The following is a 20,520-nucleotide window of genomic DNA, read 5'->3' as shown; positions in this document are numbered from 1 at the left end:
ACAGGTGTGATAAATAACATGAAAGCACATTAAAAAGAGAAAAAATGTTTTTAAAGGCAAGTTTCTCTTTGTTTGATGAGGAAAATTGCTCATTGCCTCTTGTACTGATCAGGGAGTTGTTTATTACACCTTACTGCACCAGTAAGTTGTGATAGGAAATCATTGCTTCATGACTAAGGACGCAGGCATGAAGTCTGCACCCTACACAAGTTTAGCCACAGGAATAATGATACGTGACCATTCGCAAGGAAAAGTTCCTAGTTTGCTCATCTGAGCTCAGGTGAAATTTAGCAAGGTAAAAATCAATTGTAAATAACAACAGGCTAGCACTTTTTATGTGAAAATCAAAGGCAGGTAGATGCTCCCAAAGCTGTCTTTAGTTTCTTTACTTCACCAGTTCACGTTTCCACAGAAAACCACACAGCGTGCAAAAGAACATTAAATAAGTGCTTTGGATATGGAAGCAAATGCAGAGTGAGACACACTGAAGTTCCACTACCTAACTTAACCTTCCTTTTAACACAGACTCGAGTGAATGAGTTTCACTGCCTTCAGGTAGTGTTTTGTGAAAATACAAATGGAGGCCACCTGAGCCCTCATACTAAACAGTGCTTGCAGTCTTTGCTTCAAATGAAGTCAATGGCAACCGCAGCTGCTCAAAGCAGATGTATACTAGAGCACTGCTACAGCATTTTTCCTGGTACGTGTAATTATTTCTGAAAGAGATACATGGGAGACAACAATGCCTGGCAGAAGGAAGACTTTAAGGAAAATAAAAAGAATCCTGGGCCAGATTCACAACAATTTGCCTACAAAATAGCAGTCCAACCTGACAGTTGTAGATAAGAAAAACCTGAAATTATCACTCAGACATATAATCACATAAAGATAATCTTATAAGTAATGTGTCTTTAAGTAGCATCAATACCCTTTCAGGTCCTTCATCACTGAATTCAATGAATACTGAGAAAAGGTTTTCCACTGCGTAAACACAACCCAAGCATGTATTCATCTCATCCTTTTAGCCAGTATTCTGCTGTTATGTGTATAGTGGCACTATTTTTTACCCAGTCAATTACATTAGTCAAACCAAAACAGATTTTACTGCATTATATAATTCAAGCTGGGTCTACTTCAGGGCTGCCATCAGTAAGAGCAAAAACCCTTTCAAATCCTTTTGGCATAACATCACACTGGCTACAGTTCTCGTCTGTATCCAGTTGAGAATAGCTGCCACTTGTGGATGAACAGTCAAGTTACTTGTGCTAGATCTGGAGCAAGAGTTGCCACTTTATTCTTACATGCTTGGTATCCTTAAAGTATGGAATAAGCCATTAATGTAATACACTCTTGTATATAATAAACATTTCAATCATAAAAGAGTTAAATGGAGAGAAAAAATTAGTTATTGTATCACAGTTTTTTGCTTACCACAAGTCCTAGCACAAGGGTACGCACTCTCTCCCCAATCTCTGGTGAAATGTCATTGCCAAACTGCTGTAAAGTTGTAAGAAATCTCTTCAGTTTGCTGAGCTGTCTAGCTCCACAAGCTGGCGGTAACTGCTGGTTAGCCAGAGAAGAGGAAGAGGAAGAGGATGGCCCATTGCTAAAGCCATTAGGAGGAGATGGAGCTCCATTTAACGCTGTTGGTGAATGGCTTGTGCCATTGGTTACTGAAAGAGAAAGAGAAGGGAGGGTAAAATAAAGAGAAGGATGGAGGAGGAAAGACAGTTTAAATTTTTCTGCGCTTGACTTCCAAATTAATTAAGTTGCATAATCAAAGACAGAATTGCTTGTGACAGAGCAACACTCCACAGCTTATATCCATTTCATAGTATCTGGTACTGAACACTGTATGGACTGGAAGTAACAGTAGTTGCCTATCACACAGTCTCCCCAAGGAGCTCCTGAACCTGAAAAACATTATTTGAATACCACAAACAAACAAATAACAACAAAAAATGTGTGTGTGTGTGTGTGTGTGTGTGTGTGTGTGCGTGTGTGTGTGTGTGTGTGTGTGAGAGAGAGAGAGAGAGAGAGTGATTGGAATGGAAATAGAGAGAAAAGAGCATGAGCATGTATATGATGAAAACAAAAAATACCCTGTTCTTTGGGGTAGAAAAAAATGTGTAGACATATTTCATGAAGCCTCGGTTTATCTCTGAATATTTTTACTCGTGTTTTGTACACACAACTGACAGCTGTGTTTATAAAACAGGACTTGCACGTTTTAACCTTACACCACCCAATGAGAAGGTTATTTTTTTCTGATACAGATTTCCTAGCTGCTAACATATGGAGCACACTAAGTTGTTTGTGCAGGTACAAATGGTGCCATGCTAGCTGTAGCCCAGAGGATTGCAGCTAGGACACAAAACTAGGAGAAGACTTCTCAGAGAACACAAGGAAATTATTCTGTTTTTCATGTGTCAGTATAGTATCTCTAAAACGTACAGGAAAGCATTCTCCTCCTGTTGCAAAGTTGCAAACTTGGCAACAACCATTTCTGCCTACTGTTTTAGTTTGATTCTTATCCATACTCCAGAAGAGAGCATGGAATCAAACTGAGGACAACTTTTTCCACCCAGGTTACAGTAACACAAGCTATTGAGTCTAACTAGACAAAATGACAATGCACTCACAAGCAAAACAACAGTTCCCTATGGATAAAATGCACAAGTGCACTTGGAAGCAAGGGCAGGCAGCACACAAGTATGCCCAGCAACAGCTACTCAGGCAGCTATTGCTTTGGGCACATTTGTTGGCTTCTGTTTGGGGAGTCAATTAGAAATCACCTGTTCTATTATCACTCACTTGGTGCAACCTGCCTCCCTACTCCAAAGCACCAAGAGCTGAATTTACATCACTGCACACCAGAGCCCACCATGAATCAGGAACTTACCTACAATAAAAAATGTAGAATGATAATAGCTTGATTTGCTTCCTCTTTGAAAGTATATCCATGACAAGTGAGTAACTTCAAGAACTTTTCATCTGATCAACATCTTTAAAGCCAAAGATCCCTTTTCTATTTGTCACCTTCTCCAACAATCATCTTTCTTTTTAGAAATTAACTCCTTTTTGAGGATGGACACATACTGACTTTCACAACCCTTTTAAAGGAGTTCTTGTGTAATACAACAAGCAGCAATCTGAATGACTACCTAGTTTCTACGTAGTTTTTATCTAGTTTTGTTTGCCTGTTCTAGTTGAATGGTCTAGAGAAAACAAAAAGTGGAAAAAGCAGAAATAGAAAGAAGCTGGCCTCTCAAAGTTCAGCTCCAAGCCACGCTAAGTGCTGCAGAAATACATGATGGTTGCAAGGAAATTGCATAGCCAAACTCATCACAGCATGAACTCAGTAAATTAGGACTAGGAAGAATATGTCCTTCTCTATCCTGACACAAGCCAATAACTCAGTCAGTGCTCCTGGTGATGGGGCTAAGATAAAGTAGAGAACAGCAGAGTTCACATTCTAGGGTAGATACGATGAGGAGAAAGGTGGACCAAATTCCTTCCTCAACAAAATAAACATATAAACATTCTCCAAAAGCAGCTGTTACAAAAAAACTTTCATTTGCAACAGTCCACCCAATACTGATGATTTTATCTCTTAATAATGTCTGAATTTGCCAACTGGCAAAGACATCCATGTTATTATAAAACAAAGCCATGTTATTAATAAAACAAAAATTAGCATTTAGAATTTCAACAAACTAATATATTTTAAGAGTTTTCAATAGTCTAAAACAAAGCAAACAAGTATACTCTTGACAAGAAAACAAGTATGCACTTTCTTAGCCTACAGGCATTCTCAATGTAGTAGCAATAAGAATAACAAACACTCAAACAGAAGTGGCTTTTTGCTATCCAAGCTGGAACTGCTAAGGCCTAACTCCAAAATCTGACAGTGTAAAAGGCATTTAAAATTCGATCTTTAGACTTTTGGACTCCATATAAATAGCCAAAACAACAACAACAACAACAAAATCAGCTATGGTTCACACACCTTCCAACAAAATCCAGAAAATCTAGTGAGTGTACTCAACTGAGGACTGCAGGAAACGAAAAGAACATGGTCTCATTCCTTTTATCACTGCCCAAGAGCATCAAGAACTGTGCTAAGTGCATTAAACTGAAAGGCTTAATCAGCAAGAGCCTCATCCAGCAAAAAAACCCTCAAAACAATTTAACTTCAGAGCAGTTCCTAGGATGATTCAGGTGCTGGAGTTAAACAAAACAAACAGATCTTTGCAAGATCAGGGTCACCGGGTTAAATCTGAGTTTATGCAAAGAGTTGGCACAAATGCTCCTCACTGTTTAAGTCTGATGTAAATCCTCAGGACAGGGTTCACTGGGATAAGTGGTACAAAGGCTTCCAGCTGGCCTTCTGCACAGAGGTGAATTTTAAGAAAGGCATTTAACAGGCAGCAAGAGGCTAAAAAGATATAGGCAAGACAAATAGAAGACGCTGCCGTCATTCTGTTTAAGCATATGTATTCTACTGTTCTAAAAATGTTTTATTTAAAATGTGAAATGTAAACACATTCTCATGTTTATACTATTACAAGGCAGTAAAAAAGAGACAAAAAAAAAAAAAAAGAGGAAAAAAAAATAAAATGCAACTAAATCTTAGTAAGAGAAACATGGATCATTTCATGACTGTGAAAAGAATAGTCCAGACAACACGCCAGATCGCAATCTCAGTTACACTGATATGAATGCAGAGTAACTCCACCACGACTAGTAGAGCTTCCCGTGTGTTTACATCAGCAAACCGAGACAGAGAGGCGGTCCCAGATTAGAAATCTCAAGACAAAGCAACAAAAGGCCTTTATTTTTGTTTTTATTTCTTTACTACCTAGAAAATATGTAGCACTTCATTCAAACATTAGTGGGATAAAATATTTTCTTTAAGAATAACCCCCACTTTAAATATATAAGCAAACCACAAAGCCCTAAACAACAACTACCAAAATTCATACACAAAAGTGAACAGAATCTCTTAAACTGTACAACAAAACAGCATAAGAGTTTCCTGTGTTTCTCCCAGGACTGATCTAAGCATAAATGACATAGCAATAAGTGTTCTCTGTTCTTTGACACTACAATCAAACTATCAGAGAAATGACCACAGCTCAGGGCTGAACACCTTAACAGACTAAAGATGCATTAATTACTTACTGCAGTATCTTCAAATGCTGCTGCAGCCCTTTCATACAGGTTTTCCTTCACACACTCTAGTTTCTTACATACAGAAAGAAAGAATACGGAAGAATAGGAAGAAAATAAGTCTAATTACACGTTGTGGGCGTGAATGAACTCGTTCTTGGAGCTCCTTGGGTAGTGGGAGGAGGTGGCATTGTTGGAGGCGTCAGCCTGGATTGTGTCTTCACATCCACAGGTGAGTCTGGCATTGTGGAATGCTTCTCAGTGCGATCTGTAACACACCATAGGAACACACTATTTTATTTCCCCAAGCACATCCGGCCTGAAATAAAGTTTAAAAGCAAAAGCAGGAAGCGAGCCATTTCAGCACCTGCCTCAAAAAATTACACCTGGTCATCTATTCCAGTGTGCTCCCACAGAATTACATCTTCTGAACCTTAATTAATAAGGTACAACATGAATGAGAAGACCTTGCTTCTAGTGGTGCTGTATTATCTTTTGATTTTCAATTCTAGCATATTCAGATGCTGCCTCCCAAGCACTCCTGGAACTGCAATAATGCCACCTCCCTTCAACGTTAGCCAGGAGGAAAAAGGAGATGAAGAGACAGGAAAGTAATAAATCCCCCCACAACAACCCTTGCAGGAGTATAAGCAGAAGCTTTTTAATACAGGTGAGATATTGGGTAGGATACTGCTTGAAGCCAGCTCTTGTCATGCCTTTGTAAGCAATGGGAGATACTTATGTTAAATACCAGTGCCTCCCAGATGACTTTGCCACCATGCCCCATGATATTCTCACATTCCTATCAAGAATAAACATGTCAAAATGACAAGTCAATTGCCACACATACATATCAATAAAAAATAAATAAAAATAAAAATTAAGTTTACATCTATACACATTAAGAACAACTTTAACGTTCAAAACCTATAAGGCAGGAAAAACAGGCAGAAAACCTAACAGTTCCCTTGCATGTAAAGAGCAAAAAATGCCAGATATTTTATATAGGTGCAACGGAAACATCTTTCTGGATAACTGTGTTAAAGTTGATGTGGGAAAAAAAAATAAATAAATAAACAGAAATATAAAACCATCCAAATCCTTGTGTTCCATTTATCAAAAATGGACAAAACATGACAACATTTAGCAGCAGGTAGCAAAAGTAACACAATAGCTTTCTGGGCCATCTTGAGTCAAGACAAAACTTAGCTTTAAATGGGCATGAGTCTCGCATCCCTTCTTTTGGGGTCAGGATTATTTTTTTTTACAGACTGTCCTATACAAAGCTTCATGTGCTCCATTAAACTGCTTAGCAAAAAAGTGTTGGGTTAGCAGATGAATCTGTGGTTTCAATTCACAACAATGGTAAAGTCAGGAATGTTTTACAAATCCTGTTGCTCGACTTTGAGAAGGTATATGTTGTTAGAGCAGTGAGTAAAGTTCACAGACAAAAAAAAAACAACAAACGTCTAAGATCTTGCATGTGAGACACTAAGAGAAACTAAATGCACTTTATGAAGGAAGAATGTGTTTTTATGAGCCTCAAAAAATTAAATATCAGAACTTTTATTTATCAGACAAAGAGGGAGAGAAAACAACTACAAGGGATACAGGTACAGTAGGAAAGGATCTGCAGTTTGGATCTCAGGTTAGCAAGCCTCAGCAGCATAGGGATCCAAAATGTTCTCCTTACATATTAAGCCTCACGCACAGGTAAGGTTTGATTTGCAAATCAAGAAACAGGACATTACTACATGTTGAAAAACAAAAGTAGGTTTTAAAATATATTTCTATACAAAATTTCCTTTCCATATCACTCCACTCTAACAGTTAAATCTATATCTTCAACAAGCCATTCATTTAATATAAAGAACTACAAAAACTAGTCTTGAAATGTTAATTGCTTCCTTAATAGCTGAATTCATCTCGCACTCACCTCAACCAACCTCAGCAACAGGGGAATAAATAGCTTTCAGCTCATGTTGCAACAGAGGGAAAGAGGCACAGCAGTAAGCCTGAGCCCTCCTAAATAAAGGCAAATATTTCTGCCATGCCAAGAAAGGAGAGAGAAAGGGAGGCTTGCCAGAGCTGGTGGGGAGATAACAGTGGGAACTGCTGGTCCATCTGGTTTTCATTCTGCTAACACTCACGCTGAACTGTTAAGGAAGGCAGTCCAGGTACACAGATTTGAAGCATGTGGGAGCGCAGACACAGGCAGGGAGGAGATAGAGGTGGGTGGAAGAAAGAGTGAGAGAAACCAAACTCCGCTCAGCTGCTGCTCGCGCCGAGCAGGCACAGGCTGTATCCCACAGCTCAGCTGCTGGGAACTAAAAGCGAGCTGCACCCAGCACCATAACCAGCCGCACCTCTCCTGCTTCTGATCTGTGTTGTTCCAGAGTTAGTCTGTTCCCAAAAACTCGGATCAGAAGAGAAACACTTTCCCCAAAAGCTAGAGATATTTTGTTCCTTAAATTGAAAGCTACAGTGGGAAATAGTGGGAGATAGTTTCCACTGTCCTCAAGTTTTATTCTCTCCAGTGCTGTCTTCAGCCCGACTTGCAGACATTATCATTACTTTTCATATACCTGTGCTGGTATAAGGCTTTATTTTTTCTGATCTCCTCTCTTTGTGAAGAAACAGACAAACAAAAACAGACTGACAGACCACTGACTTCTGATTAGTCCCCCTACCCCCTGCAAAGCCATACAACCCACCCTGCTACTGTACAGTGGCAGACAAATTTATCTCCGCTAGTCCGTAAGTACTCCAGCAAAGTCTTCTGTAAGGAGATAAAAGACTGCTTTCAAGTACACCTCAAAACACTTCAAACCAAGGTACCATATTTTCTTGTCAGAATAGAGGGAGGAGGAGAGAAAAGGGGAAAAAAGGAAATTTTTGTAGAAGCACAGTATAAAATGCAAAGTTCTTCCACATGCTTGGAATGCTTGGAGGATAACACCACGAACACACAGGCCTGGAAAGCAGCCTGCCCCACTGCTCCTTTTTGCACTTTCCATCCTTCTAGCCTCTCTTCAGGAGCAAAGCTCCTGCGAGAGCCCTTCTGCCCTTTCTGCTGGTGTTTCTCTGATCCTCACCTCTGTGTTCCCAGCTCCTATGGAAGATGCACATCACTACACTGGATGCTCTGCATCCACCCAGCACCCAGCTTGGAGGACCTCAGTTGCTCCAGTTTTCAGAGGAAGGCTTCTTGCGAATGAAGTGGCAAAGGAGCACACAGCAAAATGCCAGTCCCTGTCACCTGAACTCACAAAGCTTGTGATGTCTGAAACAAAGCCTAGAATTTCACCTCCTACAAATCATTATTAATTTAACTTAAAACATTTTCTTTTTTTTTTACTCTAGTTGTTGAAAAGTAGCGTGAAAATATGCAAGCTAAAATCAAAACAGTATTTAAATTGTATTTATTTGTGAACCAAGTTGCCCCTCAACTTTGCTGAATGAGAGGTTTCACGTTTTTAAGAGCAACCCTCAGTGTTTATTCTGCTATCTGCATATTCAAAAGTGATGATGGGATAGGAGGGGTAGAAGGAATCCTGAAAAAGGAAAAACTGCATCATTTATGTGAGAAATCCTGCCTGTCCCAGACTTCAGGTACATTTGCTTTCTAATAGAGGAGCATATTACTTGAGCTTTGCCTAAAATTTGGAAGAACTTTAAGGGAAACATCTCTTAAAATAACTTAATTTCTTCAATTCCAAATATGTTTATGTTCTTGTGTCAAAACAAACTCCCCATTTACAAAGCGGGCTTTGCTATTATTTTTCTGTTGGAATCTGACGTTTCAAATAATAATCCCAAATTAGGAGAGATGTGACAGAAAGTTTCTCACAACATCACCCATTTCAGAGTGCCGGCTGTGTATACGGAGACATTAACTTCTTTCAGATGCAAAGACTTATTCCATAGACAGAAACCTTCTAAGCAGTGACGGAGTTGGACTCCTTAGCCCAGTTCTCATAAAATGGGGCTGAAACCAGAGGTCCTCCAAACCAAAGAGAAAAGGAGACATCTGCAATTCATTCTTCACTACTCGCTGCAATCAATTCAGGACGGAGATAGATGGTGAAATAATGGGCTAGTCCTAATCCATACACACAACCCTCTGGTGCAGTGAAAGACTTAGAATAAATTCAGAAAATATGTTTCAAGTATGCGGAGATCTATTGCATTTGCTTTAGATTATACTGGAAAGAAAAAAAAAAGATCTGAAAATATATATATTATTGAATCTCTTTTACAGCAAAGAGTGAAGAACTGTGACTTTACCACAGAAATATTCCGCTCCATTTAAAATTAAAGAATGCTGTAAAACCAGCTTTAAATTACGATATTTCTTCTGCGGATTTCTTGGTTCGTGAAACTATACTGTTCTTGTCATTCATATAGTTTTTATGGGAGGAGTTATTTTAATCACTATTATTTAGATGCTAGGTGAACACTGATGTTTACCGCAAACCTGGCCAACTTCTGAAGGCAAATGTGGAAGACACAAAGTAAAAAGTGCGTGAGCATGAGCAAAAAGAGATGTGTGCATGTATTCAAAGTGATTTACGTTACTTCCTGTAGCCTCAATGATTTAGTCCATTTTTAAAACAAGGCGGTCTTTCATATATGGCAACATTTCAGCTCACATGGCACGCTTCCAAGTCTAACGCATCAAGGAAAGCTGATGTATGGAACAAAATATGGAATATATAAATACTTTACTGATACCATTTCAATAGCCAATTCAATGTCAAGCATTTCGAGGGGTGGTGTGTTTTCAATTTCCTTTTTTAAATGAAAAAAAGTATGGTATAATATGCTGTGGCATTTATTTTACTTTTAGTTAGTGCAAACAGTTCCAGATGTATATCCAGGCATGAAAGATTCTTAAAAGACGCTCTATATTGATTGTACAGTACTCACTACTTCTGTGCCAACACATTAAAAATAAGAATAAAAAAACTGCCAAATTAAAAGTGTCCATTGTCTTGTTTCCTTTGAGCTCACAGAAAGTACAAGACTAGGGCCTGCCCCTGCTACTCAAATTATATAAATTGAGACCTAAATCTGTACCATTTAAAAGTGAAGGTGGTTACCGAGTTGACGCTGGGCTAATCCTGAATATTTTGAGTGTGATAGCATAGAATTTGCAAACAGATAAAACAGACTTTGAGTCCCATAAGTCTCTACCTAGACTCCTTGAAGACTGTGAGACCCTGTAGAAATGAAGTGGGTTACAGAAACACATCAGTCTGTCAAAGAGGAAAAACTTCATAGTTCTTCTGTCCATAATGTTACCGCAATACGGTCACTGAAGAACCTTCCCTCTGGCAGATCTTCACCCAAAGTCAGCAACAGACACCACAAGGCCACGTTCAAGGCCCTGTGCAGCTCCAGGCATATCACTACCAGAGCGTGACAATGAAATGAAAATCAGGGAGTAACGCCTCACATCACAATTACTGAGAACCATATTGCAAGGTGTCTCTCCTGGCTGAAAAGGACTTGCTTGATATAAGTATGTAAAGGCCTAATATATATAGCCAATCCCAGTTCTGTGAAAAACTAAGTCCTACAATGCAGCCATAAAAAAGTACACTAGGATAACTTCACATGCCAAGCATATCTCAGACTTGTTTGAGGTCGAGCCTTCACACAACTCACCTCTTAAGTCTTTTTTGACTCCTCTTTAATGAATAAACAACAATCTAAACACAATGGATGTTTTTGACCAACCTCAAATAGATAATATGGGTAATAACTTCCTTTCAGCACCAGATGCATTCATGCTATCAGCCTAGAAAGAAAACGTTGCCTAGTTTCAGGTCTCCAGTGGATAGCTTTCCCTCCCCATGCAATTCCCAAAATGGCAACATCAGAAAGCAGCACAGACACTGGGACTACATCTTCCATTACAAAACATCACCCACAAGCTTTATCCCCGAGGAAAGAAGATGCTAGTGATAGCAGCACGCAGCTATGTTTTCAAGATGACATAACATTCCACTGTTTCTTCTGCACTACCAGTAGGAAGTTCACACAATGACCCTTGTGCAAGAGCAATATCACAACTTTTTCTGTGGTCTTATCTTAGTTCTTTTCTGCTCAGATATTGAGCATTTCATATCACCATCTATTATTCAGAATAAATGAAAGCATATTCAGTTTATCCATTTCTTGTCATTTAGCATGCAGAAGCACAAAGAAATCCTGCATCCTGGGAATTCACTATAGTTATCTCAGAACTTTCTTCAGATGTGCTAAAAAAAGCAATGAGAATAATGTAATCTCCACTCTGCCTCTCAAAAACTGAAAGGGAATTTTGTGATACTGTTCTAGCAGGAAGAATTTATGTATCATGAAAACTAGGTAAATGATGTTTTATACTTTGCAACATGTTCTTCATTCACAATGGCATATGTATAGATTAATCATACTGTCATAACACCAACCAAAAAAAGCAGAATCATTCCTTTTTGTTTAAATTTTCTAGAATGAGATGCATTCAAAAATAAACAAATAAAACCAAAAAAAACCCCATATAATGGCTTAGCAACTGAAGGCCACATAGTTAAATAAGCAATTCATGAGTTCAGTCTCAGGGTTGAGACAAAAGTATTATGTCTTGGCTTTGCTTGGACGTATTAATTTGTCCTGAAATAAACAAATTCACCTTACCATTTAATTTCATTTTTAAAAAATATAAAGAAAATTTGGCTTTCCTCTCATTTAACAATTTGACATGTTTTGACAGTTTCAAAAGTAACATAAATTCACTTTTATTTAAGAATTAAAAACTGAATATTGGCACAAGTGCACTGTGTTTCCCCTCCCCCTTCAGGCTTTGCCATGTAAAATCATAGGGATGAACACATACTAAATGAAGATCAGCTACTCCCCTAACAGTTTATGAAGTACTTCAGCAAGAACAGACAAGCGAAATGGGACAAACTGTTGCAGTGGCAGCTGACCATCATTTCCAGTATTAAGTCTGAAGTCTCCTCACAGCTGAATGGATGCATATTAGTCGGACTGCACTGAAAGTAAGGATAAAGTAGATGTATTTTAAATATCACACCAAGCATTACAAAAATGCCTATATGTATGCATGATTTTCCTGGATCTCTTCTACTTTGTTTTTCTTGACAAACTACCAACCTAAGAACTATAGCTTTGAGTGTCTTTTTTTCTTCTAAGATAACAGAAACAATTTCAAAACCAGACCACTGAATGTTGAGCCACAAACAAGTGAAGAAGTAGGCATTACCTTCAGGATACAAAATAAGGAACAGAAAGAACGACAGAAATAATCGCTCGCCAAATCCACTCTCTGGCCTCCCCTACAAGCACAGAGTGGACAACTCATCCATATGATCAAGCTCCCAGTTTTCTTCCCCTATTTTTTGTAGAGGAAATCATAGGGTTTAAACATAAGGTTTCCCCAGGGCTCATCTACAATAACTTAGCTCCATTTGTTGGCAACTTTGTGGGAAGAACAATCCCTGTCAGGATTGCGTGTTATTTGATAAACTACAGATGAAGTCAAACTGATAGCTAAGAAACTCAAATACCATCAGCATCAAATTTGGTGGGGTTTATACTCTCTTACATACCCTGTCATAATTTGCACATGTTACTCTCACCTTCCAGAAGAATAAAACATTTATTTTTTTTCCAAAATGCCAACTAAGATTTCCAGACTTGCTCCCTTTAATCCAAAGTCTGTAAGATCCAAAATTAACAGTAATCTGTTTGTTACACACAGCTAAAACTCTGAACCAAAAAAAGTCCAACTCACTCCATTTTAATGCACTTATGCAATGTTAGAGAGAGAAAGAGAGAGAGAGAGAGAGAGAGAGAGAGAGAGAGTTTAAGGCATAGTTATACTCATTTTAGAGAAGTCCTAGGAGAGTGCTGATGCCAGGACTCCATTACACTTAACTGGAACTGAAGTCTCTAATACAATTTCAGGGTAGATAAACTAGTCTAAAATAAGGTATTTAGATTCAGGACAACATAAGGTGTAAAGTTATTCTGCCAGCAAAAAAAAAAAAAAAGTGATTTCAGCCATGCTATTAAAAACCTTCATTTCTATTTATAAAACATGCCATAAGTAATTTATGCTTGTAAAGAATGATATACTATGGTAGGAGCTGACATCTAAACATCTAAATGGATGACATACAAACTACTGAGAAGGTAATAGATATATATCTCAGTTTGCTCATGAGAAATTTGCCATACACAAGTCAAGATCTGGTTGGATAAGGACTGATGTTGACCACTCTATGACAGAATAATTCTCAATGTGAGAATCGAGCTCCAAAATCCCCCTTTTATCAGACTTCACAGTTCCAATAGTCTAGGAACTTAATTCTTGTTTGTGTTATTACAAACAATGAAAAGTTTGTTTTCTTATGCAATAGCAAGACCATAGCAATAAGGCAGATCAGATGGTTGGTGAAACTCCGAACTGCCTTCCCAACTACAAATAACACTCCTGTTGTAAGAAGGATGCCTAATTTCTGCCACCTAGCACAGATAGCTAAATTAGGAGATAAGAATGCCTCTACAATCACCGAAAAGAAGAAAGAAGGAAAGATGGAGACTCTATTCCATCAAATCAAATATTAATCCATCAGTGAAAAACGTATGTTGAAACAGAGTTCCCCTAGGAACCACTGGATAATGCCATTGTTTCCCTCTTGCTAATGCTGTTGATGGAGAAGTGAAACCATAGAGCAAAAGATCATCTCAGTATCATCCAGTGACAGTCTCTAAGTAGAGCAACTTACTATCCTATCTATCTATCTATCTATCTATCTATCTATCTATCTATCTATCTATCTATCTATCTATCTATCTATCTATCATCTATCTATCTATCAGGATTTTGACAGTTATGGAAGTAAAAACTCTAGGAGACTATTATTTCACATTACCAAATGATGCCATTAAAGATATCTTGTGTTTACATGAACGACTGCCTAGATAGAGTGTGAGAAATAGTATTAGTTTCAAGCCAGTTCCTCCTGGATGTTGCACATCACACCATGTTTTATTTTGGGCATTGGATCACACCTGAAAGCTGCAGTAGGGCATGTGGAAGGAGGGAAAGAGATTCTCAGACTTTACGTGAAATTAAGACCTTCCACATCAAATGTTGTCTTCAATGAGGTGATACTACTTTGACAAGTGAGCTCACAAAAAAAAAGGTTTCCATTAATAAAAGGATGTTTCAAAACAATTGTCTGGCCTAAAACAATAATATAATAATTAATAATATAAGCATGTAAAGGATGGGGGGAAAGGAAGAAGCTTATGGACGTGGCACCAACATAAAACCAGCCTGAACTTCTTGCAGTGAATTCACACAGATACCCACTGGCACAGAAATCAGGTTAGTTCCCTCAGGAAGAGAGGTGCTGGGTAAGCCTTTTGGTCCACAGTCCTTAAAAAAAATTATGAATATCTGTTAAACTTTAGATTATGAAAGCATTCACAGGCAAACCAGTAGAGATCACTTCACTACATGCAATTATATGCAACTTTTCTAGGCATTAACCATTATAATACTTCTAGTCTTGCACCAAATAAAAACCCAAAAACTTACAACCTTCTTGTTTTGAAGTATCCATCCTTGCCTTTGAATTTTAAATACCAGACAGGAAAGAAAGAAAAAAAAAAAAAAATCACATGGGTAATGTCTGAATTGAAGGAAAAAAATGACTACTACAGAAACCACAGGAAGCATTAGCAAAATATTAAAACTATTTCATATACTGTAATATTACCATGTTAGACAGTTGTACAAAACACTCTTTGTTTCACATGCAGCGGATTCACATGAAAGGTATTTGTCCTTCTCAACAAACACATAAAAAACAACAGTTTCTACATTTATAGGATCTGTCCTCATTTTCTTCAAGACAGGCAAACCCACAATTTAAACTAAGTCATTTAATATTGACTGTGGACCAGTACAACTTCTCATAGTTGTACATGTATAAGCATGTGTGCACACATGCACTTACATATTAAATTAAATTTTACTTACTTGATTGTGTATACAAAAATACTCGCTGTGATATTTCTTTTTACATTCTGCTTTAGAAAAAGATGAAAGAAATAGTCCTCAATTACACTGAAGGGAATGTTAAATGGAGGGGAAACGGCAGGGCGAGAAGTCAGACACCAGAGAGAAACCACTCAATGCTACAAGTGTAAGAGAAATATTGACAAAGTAAAGAAGCTTGACGCATTTGAACTCTGAATGTTCAATGCGAATGCACTTAACCCTTGGTAACATGGTGGGTTTCTTGTGCATGTGATCCTTATGTGAAGTACTCTCTCTATGCTATAGAAACAGATATATCCTGATCATACATTTGGTGTTCAATCCCGACAACATCCCCCTTGGGTCTTCTTGGATATGTATGTATTTGCATCATTGAGAAAAAGGAGTTATTATAATGAGAAAAGAAAGTACAGTCAATAGATGGGAGAAAAGAAATTTTGCAGTCAAGCAGAGAATGGTTGAGAGGGCAGCACAGAGGTCTGATTTCATGGGGGAAGACATTTGGGATTCATCCCAAGCAGCAGAAGCAATCACAGAGGCCATGCTGGTGTCAGGTAAAACAGAAACAGTGGTTAGGAGCAGCCTCCAGCTAACAGCCACTGGAAATTGTTCCAGGTGACTGCTGACCACCAGAGGGAGCCGATATAGTACCATGAGCAGACAGATTCAGAGCTGAAAACTAAATATAAATGGTAAGGTATTCACGAAGTAGAAGGAAGATAGTTTAAGAGAAGTTTTTCCTTTACCATATGAGAGTTAACCATGCAATACATGAAAGGAAGGTTATGATACTGTTTATGTATACATCAGTATGTACTATACTGCAGTGCGTGCAGAAATGTTGAGCATTTTCTCTAAATTTTGCCTACAACCATTGCTTCCTCAAAAATAAAATAAAATAAAATAAAAGCCTGAATTAATAGAAAATTTTCAAATATCACCTTTGTTGTACTGGCTGCAGCCAGAAGAATAGTATCAGTGCCTCCTACTGCCACATAACTATGCTCCATGCTCCAGCCTCTTTCCATCCTTCTTTTGCTTGCACATACACCTCTATACACCTCTACTTATACACTTAGTCTGGTTTTAAATATGGCTTTTTATAGCAAATGGCCAGTAACTGAAACACAGCAAGTGGCACATCAGGTAACTGCATGCCTACAGTCACACATAGTGTCCAGGTATAGGAACCCAGGCTGGACAACTACAGACATGCCATAATACATGATTTTTGAAAATACTTCACCAAAAATCAGCGTCATTCTTGCATCAAAAAACAGAAGGCTGAGCAAAACCTGAGGTGTTTTGTTTGTTTGTTTTTCCTAATCTATCATCAGTTAAAGAGGTAAAATGGTAAAAAGGGCAGAAATAATAAATACTAGGGCAGCTCATACAGATCTTTATAAAACATCTTTCTGGCTCCAAATGTCTCGTAAGAAAGCAAAATCCCAGTGGTACAACCAGTTCAAAAGCATAGAAAGATACTGACTTCACTGAAACCTCCTGTGAGGACATGTTTCTTTATGGTTTCCACTTGGAATAAATTATGTAAAACACATCAGTAGTTGCCTAGAAAGCTTTAAACTGTTTTGGATATGTATGAAAGAATAAAAGATCACTGAACTGCAACAACAATCCAAGGCAAATTCCAAATTATGAAAGCAGGGGGAGGGGAGAGGAAGGAACATCAGAGTACCTGGATGAAATGCAAACCAGTTAATAAGAATACTTGTTCCCAAATGATTTCCTATCCATTATCTTTTTCATAATTATTGCAACAGAGCAAGTAGCTTCGGTAACTGTGCATACAAATTACCTATTAGAAACTTAACAGGTCATTTCCAAAGGTGATTATAGGCTCTGACTTACAGAGATACTCGCTTTTCCACATAATTCTGTTCCAATGCCAACATCCAACCCAAAATTAAGATAAAATGTGTTTCCACAAGACTATGTGGAAATAAACTTTTAGAAACTAAAACCACCACTGCAGAATGCAAGAAGTGGTGAGCACCGCTGGATCAAATGCAGTGGATTTCATAATTGAAATGTTAAAAAATTTACTTTGCCTGTGCTGTGGTATCAGGAGAATGGAAGAAGAGGAGACAGTAATTACACGTTAGTGCTCTTACAGTGCCATATGCTATAATTAAATGATGATGACTGTACCAGTGAAAAGTCTAAGGTTAGACAGAAGCATAAAAAGCAAACAAGGTTATTGCAGTGGACATCTGCTATAGATCACAATACGAAGAACTGAAAGTGCCCGTAGATAGATATACCTCATCCAGCTCTAAGAGAGTTCTCAGAACATCGTGCTCTTCATCACAAAGCTCCTTATTGGACCCAGTATCTGTTTATTAATGAGTATCTGTTTGCACTATAACCAAACACACAAGAGGTTTCATACTGGAATGTATTAGAAGAGGATTCAGAGTTACTATTTAGAGAGAGCTGTAAAGAACAAGAATACAGATGTGCATTTTCCTCAGTTGCACAACAGCAACATAACATCATGATAAAGCATGGATAATTTTGATGAATGTGCTGCTCACAAAAGAAGAATGAATGTCCCAGAGAACATCACGGTCAGTCATATGACACGGACTCTATTTAATCTCACTTCAGTGCTGGACTCGCTCTCTTGGACCTTACCAGCAAGGGGGGAGCCGTGTGGGAGCGTTCCAGCTGTTTCGCCTAGAGTTACAGTAGGCCTCTCGGTTTCGGGACTCACTCTTATTTTACTTGATTCGTTAGCCTTAATTCCAATAATATTGTATTATTCTGTATTCCGATATAGTATTTAGTAAATAAGTGTGCCTCCTTAGATCGTTGCCGCTGTATTTATTTTCCTTTTCCCTTTTTCCCTTTTCCTTTCGGGATAGCGGCCCTGCAGGCCGTCTATTCCCCTGTCATGGGTGCAGGTAGATTCTCGGTTAACCCATGACAGAGGTACAGGAAAAGATCCTGGCATTCATACTGGGAAAGTCTTAGGCACGGTATGAAGAAGTTAACTGAGCAAAATTAGAATAGGCTCACTTAAAACATTTAGGGGACAAAGGTAAGAGCAAGCATACCAAGCTAAAGTAACCAGAGGGAACAGAAGAAATACTAGCTTTCATTCACATGAAATAGATAAATGAAAAAAACAAAGCTACAGAAGTCTTTGAACTTAACTGAAACAGAATGAAGATTGTTACAACAACTGTCATAGCTTGGGCTCGAGTCTGTCTCAGTGGCTCAGAAGAAAATACAGGGAGAAAGGACAAAGAAAATGTGGACAGAATTGATTCTGGAAATATATATGTCATTTTTGTGAGTGAAACTCAACACAGAATTCTGATACTGTTTATCCTTCTCTCACTTTTTCTTGGAGCACAAAAAGAGAGAGAACAACAGGCAAAGCCAGCACACTGAGGTACTAACACATAGTTCAGTCAGGCCTGGGACCTTGTTCATTTGTCTTATGGTTCAAAACAACCTCTCTTTTTTCTGTCATTTCAAAGGTAGACTTTAAACACATGCTCTGCATCATGTTATGTCATACTGGAACAACTCCTAGTAATGCTCAGCTTCACTTGTGATTATTTATGTAAAAGCTTTGCTTTCTTTTAAACCACATGTATGTTGCTGGATTGTATCTATTGATGGCTATTCCCAAGCCTTCAACCTGCCATGTCACAGCAGCTGAAGCAAGAGTCCAAGCAGAGTTTAGTTGTTCTGTAATGACAGTAAAATGATAAATCTCTGTACTGAAAACCAGCTGCTTCATTCTTAACTCTGATCCCTCCTTTTCTTTCACATTCTAACTAGCATACAGCTGTAATAAATGTGACTCTTCTCACAAGCCGTGCAGATGTTAACAGTTCTGTAGGACATCAAGAAACATTTCAAGAATCTTGTAAGTGCTGACTAAACTTGCTTAAATTACCCACATTACCTCCTCCACATTCCTATTCAGTAACATTAGCCTTTCTGAATGTATTAAGAAAAAAATAATAATTAGCATTTAAGCCAAGACATTAGTATCTAGGTCTAAATGCACTATCAGTAAACAAGGAATGTTCTTAAACCATCAGACAACAGATACTGAGAGAGTGAACAGAAAGCAGCCAATTTGTTCTTTGTCAAGATGACTAATGCATTTTTCATGTCTTATCTATGCAAAAGTGCCTAAACGGCTGCCTGAAAATATATATTTATAAAAATCACAGCTGGGTATATTTGAAAGAAAGGATCAGAACTATGGGAAGATCTTTTCTTTTCTAGTAATCAAGTGGATTAACTCCAAATTAGAGTGAAGGAGTTCAAAGTGCTACCTAGTCCATTCTGATTAAAGTTATATTAGCACTACATCCACACGCTTTAAAGATTAAGCTCAAGCCTCAAACCACCGTTGGTTCTGGGCAGGAGCCCAGCTGTGCAGGTAGAGGACCGGATACCACACACATTCATTACATAGGTGTGCACCAGAGATACTGCCTTACTATTCTGCCCTCCCAAGTAGCAAACAGGGTCTATTTTGGGGGGGTTAGAACTTTCCAAACTTCTGAAGCAGTGGTTTAGCAGCACAATAACCAAGAGAGGTAAATGGGATGAGTATTCTGATATTACTCCAGAACCCTGAAAATCCCACGTCAAATATCCTTCCCTGTGTGTGCAAACATCACACTTCCAAAACCTACTAGGAAGAGGACTGCCAAGAGTTTCACAACCCCGAGACATAAAAGGACCACAGTCTTTGACAAGTTCAGCAACAAAATGTGCAGTCAAAGAGGTTCGACAATGAGTTTTTTTAGATTGTCACAAGACAAGTGTTGATCCTTGCAGAATTTCAAGGAGAATGGAACAAGGAGAAATAGAATGAACATACACGCACGTTTCCTGCAAGGGGATCAATAGAAAGACCTCAATCCAACAAAGACTTACAAGCCTGCTCTGCTTCAGATACTTCGCCTATTATGGCAGCACACTCCAAGTTAAAACCAAACCTTTGAAGAGGCAGGGCGCAAATAATTTGCCATGAAATGCAGAATTCAGAGTATTGTTTGTTCTTAATTTAGCAGCACAGGCAATCAGAATATAAAGCAGAATTGTAATGTGCTATTTTTAAATGCTTCATGACACTGCTCTTAGACTAATTTCATCAAAATGTCATTAAAAAGGACATTCAGCATTTGGAGATTAGCAAAAAAGACAATAGACTCAAATCTTAAAACAGAAGTGAATATTTACAGAAGTGACATAATTAACTAGTCCAAAAA

At 38.2% G+C, this 20,520-nt stretch overlaps 1 protein-coding gene across 3 annotated transcripts in view; it reads right to left on the bottom strand.

The window, feature by feature from the left end:
- Window positions 1-20,520, bottom strand: part of RUNX1T1 (RUNX1 partner transcriptional co-repressor 1) — a 108,172-nt gene that overhangs the window by 42,328 nt on the left and 45,324 nt on the right. For all 3 annotated transcript variants that reach the window (XM_072327720.1, XM_072327719.1, XM_072327721.1), the window contains 2 exons: window positions 5,303-5,440; window positions 1,432-1,673 (listed from right to left, as the gene is read on the bottom strand). In XM_072327720.1, the coding sequence (XP_072183821.1) occupies window positions 1,432-1,673; window positions 5,303-5,440 (380 nt within the window). The remainder of the gene's footprint in view (window positions 1-1,431; window positions 1,674-5,302; window positions 5,441-20,520) is intronic.

The sequence above is a fragment of the Excalfactoria chinensis genome, chromosome 2 (assembly GCF_039878825.1).
Source record: "Excalfactoria chinensis isolate bCotChi1 chromosome 2, bCotChi1.hap2, whole genome shotgun sequence".
Classification (NCBI taxonomy): domain Eukaryota; kingdom Metazoa; phylum Chordata; class Aves; order Galliformes; family Phasianidae; genus Excalfactoria; species Excalfactoria chinensis.
This window is presented reverse-complemented; position numbering and strand designations above follow the sequence as displayed.